Source organism: Arachis ipaensis, chromosome B09 (genome assembly GCF_000816755.2).
Source record: "Arachis ipaensis cultivar K30076 chromosome B09, Araip1.1, whole genome shotgun sequence".
NCBI lineage: Eukaryota > Viridiplantae > Streptophyta > Magnoliopsida > Fabales > Fabaceae > Arachis > Arachis ipaensis.
Genome location: NC_029793.2, coordinates 99,256,523 through 99,265,760, shown reverse-complemented (window position 1 = coordinate 99,265,760; position 9,238 = coordinate 99,256,523). Strand labels below are relative to the sequence as shown.

Below are 9,238 nucleotides of genomic sequence, written 5' to 3'. Positions count from 1 at the left end.
GCATATGAAAAAATGAAGATATTTTTTAAGGAAGAGGATTTTTGGAGTTAAGAGTATGTTGTGACTTGTGAAGACCTCCATTCCTGTGAGAACTCCATTATTGATGATTATTGTTCATGAACCAATTTTTAAATTATTCAAGGTTTTTAAGAAGCATGGAGTATGAATCGAAGAGAGTCAGAAAAAGAGGGACCTATGTCGTCATAGGTTGGTGGTCACGAACCGACGAAGAGCCAGTTACAACAGTAAAATAAGATGAGACAAAGAGAGGAAGAAGGGAATAGAGACAGCAAGAGGTGATAGAAATAGCGAGAAGTTATGCGAGAGTGGTTCAAGGTTCCGACAAGAGCAGCAACCATGCTGAAAGTTAGTATGAATTGGGAATTTTTTAGTTTGAATTTGTCTTTATTTAATACACTTGTCAAATTTTAATTTCTTTCAAAAATCATTTTGTCAATAACATCTATTAGGTATCATTTTGTTAATGCTAGAATTTTTTGAGTATCATTTTGGTATTTACCTAAAAAACAAAAGTACAAAATTGAATCAAATAATTAGGAGTGACAAAAGGAGTAGCTTGCCATATTCCACCAAGTAAAATGGGCTTAAAATGCTTGTCCGTCTGGCTTTATGGCAGGTTGGCTAGGGGTGGCAACATACACCCTACTCGCGAGTACCCAACCCGATCGGGTAGGGTTGCCAATCCGATCCGCATCGGGTAGGGTAGGGTGTGGGTCGGGTAGGGTGCGGGTTGAGTCTCAACCCTACCTGATTAACCTGTACCCTATATATGTATATGTTATATACTAATAACAAAATATGTTTCAAGTGGATGTTGAACCAAATACCTCTCACTAAATGCGAAAAGATCCTTAGCCACTAAGAGAAGATAATTAATTGATAATTTAATATATTTATTTTTTGTACATAGAATTCAGTTCTATTTTAAATTATCATCAAGTTATATAATAATGTTACAATTTTTGGTAACCCAGGAGTAGGGTTGGGTATCCGCGGGTTAAGAACAAGTAGGGTTAGGGTTGAATCGAAACCCTACCCTATCCATTACCACCCCGCGAATTTAGTAAGTTAATTAAGTTACTTTTAAAGAAATAACTTAAATAATAAATGTTTATATTAAAAGTAATTTATAAATAAGTTATTTTGTGTTTGATTTTTTAGTTCTAAAAGTACTTATTTTAAGAGAAAAGTGATAAAAAGCTTTTTATTATGAGAGAAGTCATTTTTTTTTAACTTCTCCTTAAGCACTAAAATAACTTTTGAGAAAGTTGCAATTTTGTTTTGAAAATTATACCAGACATTAATACTACATCTTTTCATAAGTTAAAAGTAAAAAAAAAAGTCACTTATGAACCTATCCAAATGGACCCTTAGTAGGATTTAAATTCTCCAAATTTTGAATTTCACTTTAAAGAGTAAGGTGTGATCGCTCACCAAAAAGTGGGATGAAGAGTAAATATGAAAGAGAAACTATTAAAGGATAAATGATCACATTTTATTCTCTAAAGTAAAAATTCAAAATGTAGAAGATCCAATAACAAAAATATTATTTGTATATAAAAATTAATTATTAAAATTAATTAGTTTATTTATATATAAAAATATATATATTATTTAATTTATTTTTAACAAATATTTTATATTTTATGCTTATTAGAGTTTAAGACTCTTGAAATGACAAACACTCAACCGAACCCTAACTAGATCCTTTTTCTCCTAATCAGTTAGTCATCTCCGGCCACCGTCACCGTCTTCTCACATCCAGCCACCGTCCTCATCTTCTTCGGTTCTTCCTCTCTTCCAGCAAGTCGTTTGTTCCCATCGTCTTCCAGCAAACAGCAACTCATTCTTCCACTCCCTGAAGTCGCTTTCAACTCTCCAATCCGCCAAGCTTTCCCGTCATCGTCGCATTCCCATCATCTTCCTCTTCTCGTCGCTGTCAGCTTCACATCTTCCTCTCCTTCACGTTGTCCTCGCCTCCAGCTGTCGCCTTCCAATTTAGAGGGACCGGTTCAACCGCGAACCGACAACATTAACGGTCCGGTCAGGCATGTAAAACCATTAATAAAAAGCCGATAAAAAACCGTTGAGCCGGACCGAACCAGAACCCCGCCGGTTTACGTAAAAACGGAAGCTCCTTCGTTTCTTTCTCCCTTTCTTCCTTTCGTTCAGAAATCACACAAACCCAGCCAAAAAACCCTAGCACTCTAAGCCTACACCACCGCCGCAAGGAGTGGCATACTGCCGCCGTCAGTGGCACTCAAAGTTCGCCATCCGTCCGTCTATCTAGCTTCACCGTTCGCGTTCACACGCCGTTCAGCGTTCGAGTTCGCATTCGCGTTCGTCTGGAAGCCACGTTGCTCTGCTTCAAACTCTGCGACCAACCCGCGCGCTCCACCTAGCCGTCGAACTGCTCTCTTTTGTCGCTGCCGTGAGTTTCCTAAACCCGCCACCAGATAATACACTCACACAACACCAATACTCTGCTTCAAACTCTGCAATTTCTGATTTCTATTACAATAAGTAACTATTTGATTTGGTAGTGGTTTGGATTTTTTCATAGACGGAATTAAAGTTACAATAGTTATGTTCTCTTCTCTATCACATTGATATTAAGTTTTGAATTCCTTTATTTCATTTTAATTTTACCGCACTCAACATGTTTGATGAAATGCTTTACCATATTTCTGGTTGGTTTTATAATTTCTAGCTTTTAGAAACGTAGTAGGTTGATTGCATGTGAAATTAGAATAACTGGATCTTAGTAATTAGGAAATTTTAGCTGCACAAATAGCATCTTTGCAGAAAACATATTAGCATGATGATTCCACTTGCATTAGTGTTCTTCTAGTAAATTTTAACTATTATTGTGAACTTGTTAATTTGCTAATTGTTCTTGTGTTGTTGTTCTGTTGTTCTTCTGTTACTTTTAATTTTTTTTTGTTTTTGTTGTGATTTTCTGTTCTTGAACTTGTTAAGTTGATAATTTGCTAAATTGTTGGGCTGCTGTTGTTTTAATTTGCTAAATTGTTAGGTTGCTGCGATTTAATTTGTTGGATTTTCTATTTAGGTCTTGTTCTTGTTTATTTGCTAAATTGTTGTTGTGTATTTATTGTTGTCTTTGAGATTATTGCTGGATATTGGTGATCATTGATTTATTATATGCTTCATNNNATCTCCGGCCACCGTCCCCGTCTTCTCACAGCCAGCCACCGTCCTCATCTTCTTCGGTTCTTCCTCTCTTCCAGCAAGTCGTCCGTTCCCATCGTCTTCCAGCAAGCAGCAACTCATTCTTCCACTCCCTGAAGTCGCTTTCAACTCTCCAATCCGCCAAGCTTTCCCGTCATTGTCGCATTCCCATCGTCTTCCTCTTCTCGTCGCCGTCAGCTTCACATCTTCCTCTCGTTCGCGTTGTCCTCGCCTCTAGCCGTCGCCTTCCAATTTGGAGAGAGATAGAGATGGAGACAGAGACAGGAGAGAAGAGGGACACCACAACAATCAACAACGTCATGTGCCTCTTGATGCACCCAGATGGAGCTCCCCTTGGTGCTCCCATGTACCTTCCTCAGAATGCTGGTCCACAACAACTTCAACTCATTGTCAATAAGATTCTGGACAACGTAAACCCATCATTTTTCATATCCTTACCAACAAAATATAAAAAATTGCTTTGTTATTAAAATAATGTTCTCTTTGGTTAATTATTGTGTCTTTTATCCCCCTCCCCTTCCCCGATTTAGGAGGAGAAATTACCATATGCTTTCTATATTTCTGATGAAGAGCTCCTTGTGCCACTTGAAACCTACTTGCACAAAAACAAAGGCTAGTATCTACTCTCTCCCTTGGTTATCTTGCAACAAACTACTCTTTGTTTAGGTTGATTGATTAGTTTGTTTTTTGTTTCTTATAATGTGGTGTTGATTTAAAATTAATTTTCAGTCTCGGTGGAGAAGGCATTGCCTATAGTTTGTCAGCCTCAAGCTATTTTCAGGATTCGCCCTGTTAATCGTTGTTCCGCTACTATTTCTGGTATAAATCATAGAATTTTGTGTCATTTACAGCCTATAATGTTCTAGGTGAAATGTTTATTCACAAACAGATGTTTTGTGTTAATTCTATATAAAACTACCGTGATTTGGAACATGGTGATGTTTTGTGTGTCTTCTCTTTTTAATGTTTTGGTTCTTGATAATGATTTAGCTTAATGTCCTAGTTGTCATATCCTCTGATTCATGTTGCTGGAACTGTTTTTAGGTCATGCAGAAGCTGTACTTACAGTTGCTTTCAGTCCTGATGGGAGGCACCTAGCAAGTGGTTCTGGCGACACAACTGTTCGTCTTTGGGACCTTAACACGCAGACACCATTGTACACATGCACAGGTGTGATAATAAGTATGATATACCAAACATTGCTTGTTTGTACTTAGTTGTGTTTAAGCATCTTTCTCAGTATGAACAGAAGTAACCAGTTTAACTCGTAGAAAGAGAATGTAATGAAATTAAATTTAGAAGGTGGAATTGGAGTTAGCTTACAATTGTATTCTTAGAAAGGAATTCTTGAAGCATTGTGTAGGCTAAATCTGAAAATGCTGCTGTTCTGTTTTTCATTTGTTGTAACTTGTAATTCAAAAAGTTGATATATTTTTTTATTATTTATTTATTTTTTAAAATAAGAAATGGCCATGTATCTATTGATAGTTGTTTTCATTGTTAGCAGGGCACAAGAATTGGGTCCTTTGTATTGCGTGGTCACCAGATGGCAAGTATCTTGTGAGTGGGAGCAAGTCTGGAGAACTTCAATGTTGGGATCCAGAAACTGGGAAATTGTCTGGCAATCCATTATCTGTAAAGTCTTTAACTGAGTATGCTATTTACTATCAGAAAGCTTGCTTCATTTCTTTTCTTTGGTCTAAATTTTTCACTAAAACATATTGAGATTGTGTTATTCAAGGTATATGTTGTAAATTCTGGTACCACTGCTTTTGCTTCCTAACATGATACTGTTCTTGCTCATGTATAAGCTTATTTATGACTACTGCAACAGTTCACTCAATTATTTTTGTTTCTCCTGGCTAATTCAGAACATGATTCCTTTTACATTGTATTTAAATTAGAAGTATTAAGATATTCATCCTGATTATGATTTGTGCCACCCCATCCTCCCCGAAATAGCAAAAGACACAAGCAAAGGAAAAAAAGGAAGGCAAAATAGAATGTAAAAGAACATCATGCATTATTACTTCATGATTTCCCGAGAAAAATTGAAAAATAGAACTGGTAAGGAGATGCTACAGATGCAATGGTTTTTTAGTTGGTGACAAATTTAGTTCCCTGCATAGTACTATACTGATATAATGTTTCTTGGACAATATTTGAAGTATATATTAATGCAGGGCCACAAGAAATGGATTACTGGGATCTCTTGGGAACCCGTCCATCTTAGTGCTCCTTGCCGTCGTTTTGTAAGTGCCAGCAAAGATGGGGATGCTCGTATATGGGATGTCACATTGAGGAAATGTGTTATATGTCTCACTGGCCACACACTCGCCATAACATGTGTAAAATGGGGTGGAGATGGCATGATTTATACAGGGTACTCTCTCTCTCTCTCTCTCTCTCTCTCTCTCTCTCTCTCTCTCCACACACACACACACACACAATTTCCAAGCTTTTATCTATATTCAAACTTTTAAATTGTACAGATTTGTACATTACTACAGTACTTTTAACAATACCCAAAGATAATTTAGTCAGAGGTTTTAGTCCCTGTTCTTTTGAAAAAATTTATGCACTTTGGTAAAATACTACGTCATTACTGTTCCCAACCTTCAGGGGCATATCTTTCAGACTTCCAGCTCTGCACTAGCATATGTTACAAGATTTCCCTTTTTTCTTTTATTTATTGGATGATATTTATCTAAGAAGCACGAATATGACACGGACACGACACGACACGGATACGCTGACACGTTCTTTTTAAAAAAACATTGGATACGACATGTTTAAGATAAGTATGTTACAAAACTTAAATAAGATTAAAATAATAAATGATCATATTATAAATATAAGAATAAACATAATTACATAAAAAACCTTAAAAAATCCAAAATAACATAATATCAATAATTATAATTTTTAAATAAACTCTTATATGAACATTAAACATTAGATGTTATTAACTTATTTTATAAATAAAATAAAAATTTATACAAGTACTAGTAAAAAAGTCAAAGAAATAATAAAATAATGATATATTTGAGAGAGAGAGAAATTGCTAAACAAAAGTGGAGCAGAAAGTCAGAAGCAAGAATCATTAATCTCACCGCCTCCTTAGTTTCTGGAGATTTAAAAATTAAAATCTGAAGAAAAGGGCTTTCGGTGGTGCTATGGTCTCGTGCAGTCCATGCGGAAGGAAGACGCTCGGACTTGCCGCAGATTAGCGCTTCACTTGACGAAACCACCGCAAAGCTGAAAGGTGATCTCCGACTCGCCACCAATATGCGTGTCCACCATATCCCGTGCGTGTCCGTGTCGCATCCCCGTCCGACACCGGTACGTCAGCGCTGCTGGCGAGTCCGTGCTTCATAGATAGTTACTCTACATTGCTAGTCTGCTGTTTGGAGCATAGCTATATTATTTTTATTATTTCAGTTCCCAAGACTGTACAATCAAAGTTTGGGAAACTACACAAGGGAAGCTAATTCGTGAATTGAAGGTGTGTTTAATCCCCTTGAGCTTCAGTACTTTGCAATGCACCTGAACCTTAGACTTGGCTATTATTATGCATCATCATTGGTTCTCATCTCATGTCAAAATTATTTTTCATGTGTTTTTTTTCTGCATATTAGAGTTATCTGGTTATTTTTACTTTTTTTTTTTTTCAATCAAAAGTTTGTTGATTGTATTAAAAGCTTGCCATCCTTTTTTTTATTTTAGTGAATGAATTTGTGACCCACATTCCCTTTTTGGTATGAGTGGTTGATCTATGAAGCCTAAAAAGATGGGCTTTTAGACAATGTGATTGAATTTATTAGTAGTCTAGTTTAGTCTCTTACGGCAAGTTCACCACTGCCATTTTTGTTGAAGTATTTATCGTAAAAGTTTAAATCTAATCCATTTTTAGTGTATATTTTGTGTATTATCACTTGTTTACTCCATTTAGAAGATAGACTTTTCATTTTGAGTAACTTATCCCTGTAGAATTCTTCACATGTTGGTATCTATTTTAGGGACATGGGCATTGGGTTAATTCGTTAGCATTGAGCACCGAGTATGTTCTTCGTACTGGAGCTTTTGATCATACTGGGAAACAATACTCATCTCCAGAGGAAATGAAGAAGGTGAGCACTTTTTGGGTTAATAATCATCCTAGCACATCAAACCATATTTTACTAATATGTTCACACCTGTCTGCTGCTGATGAATGTAGGTTGCTCTTGAAAGGTATAATAAGATGAGAGGCAATGCCCCTGAAAGGTTAGTTTCTGGATCTGACGATTTTACCATGTTCCTTTGGGAACCATTTGTCAGCAAGCACCCAAAAACTCGTATGACAGGTCATCAGCAGGTACAAATCTTTTCCTATGTATCAAGGAGAATTAAGCAAAATGAGCTTTGTTGCAACTGCTTTTTTTTCTTCTTTCCAAATTATAATTCTAATTTAATAAATATTTGCCGAAATCCATCCCTAATTATTTGTAGTATGTTAGTTGAAAACTTGAAATTAGGTTTATCATTATGCAGGTTTAATGACAAACTCTCTATCTGTGTATATGCTTTCCATTTTTCAGCTTAATGAAAGTTGAACTTGTTTGCTGACAGCTTGTGAACCATGTGTATTTTTCACCTGATGGGCAATGGGTGGCAAGTGCATCTTTTGATAAATCCGTGAAGTTATGGAATGGCACAACAGGAAAATTTATAGCAGCTTTCCGTGGTCATGTTGGGCCTGTTTACCAGATCAGGTAAAACAAAAGTGTATCCATCTTACTTTGACCTTGACAGTCTCCGAAGATATTTCCTTTTGAATTCAGTGTATTTGGGTTTTGTTGTACAGCTGGTCTGCGGATAGCAGACTACTTTTAAGTGGCAGCAAAGATTCTACGTTGAAGGTTAGTGAGATTTTCCTTGATATGGACATTATTTGTTAGTTAAATACATGAAACTATATTTTCAATCCAAATTTAACCTTCCATTATGTTTGGTGATCAAGGTTTGGGATATTCGAACTCGGAAGTTGAAGCAGGATCTTCCTGGCCATTCTGATGAAGTATGCATCCCGTTTTACATGCTTTATCTTAAGTTTATTTGTTTGTTTGTCTAGTTATTATTATTATTATTATTATTATTATTATTATTATTATTATTATTATTATTATTATTATTATTATTATGGTCACTAGTATAGTTCAATCTTTTTGCTGGAAAGGTTTTTTCTGTTGACTGGAGTCCAGATGGAGAGAAAGTAGCCTCTGGTGGCAAGGATAAAGTGTTGAAGTTGTGGATGGGCTAAGGCCAACCTGGGATGAACATTTCTTGCGTGGATTTCTTGGAAATCAAGCCTGAATGTTAATACTTTGGAGTGAGTTTTTACATTAGATTGACAACTTGTATGATATGGATAGTTTAGAATTTAATGAAATTAAGTTGTCTCAATTCAGTTTTGTTTATCTTTGAAACTCCTTTGTTTGGATTGCGAGTTATGAAAATTGAGATTTGATAACATCTTTTAGAGGAGAAAAAGAGCGATATCAAATTGAATTCCAGGAAATTTTCAATTGGATACCCACGTTTCCAACGTAAGATAGCGAAAAACTGATTTTCTTTTAATGTACAAAACACTTATTTGAAAGTGGATTAGTTAGGTTTGGTTTGGTAAAATTTTTTAAAAAGGGGTCTTATTTTGTGTTTGGTAAATTAAAAAATTTATGTGCTTGTGCTTATTGTTTTTGAAAATTAAGTGTTTCTGATCTGAATTCAATTACAAAACTAAAAGAAAATGATTTCCAGTTCTCTCCCCCTCAGGGGCTGGATTCCCCTTCAATCCCCCCTGTCAGTTTAAGGTTAAACTGGAGGTTAAACTTCAATTCTAGCATTTCTTAGCCTTCATGATTCTGGCGTTTAAACTCCAGTTTAGGCTTAAACTGAAACTTAAACTCCACATTTGATATTCAAGCTTCCTTTATTGATTTTGTTGCTTCCTTGCTTAGCCTCTTTT

General features: G+C 35.8%; 1 protein-coding gene across 1 annotated transcript; it reads left to right on the top strand.

Moving 5' to 3' along the window:
* LOC107618178 (notchless protein homolog) lies at positions 2,313-8,791 on the top strand (the record flags this gene model as incomplete). Its single annotated transcript, XM_016320167.2, is given in 14 exon segments — positions 2,313-2,458; positions 3,195-3,641; positions 3,762-3,843; positions 3,961-4,050; positions 4,276-4,401; positions 4,739-4,866; positions 5,415-5,614; positions 6,673-6,736; positions 7,251-7,361; positions 7,451-7,588; positions 7,843-7,985; positions 8,078-8,132; positions 8,234-8,290; positions 8,450-8,791. Coding segments are annotated over 13 exon segments (1,440 nt in total). The 3' UTR covers positions 8,534-8,791.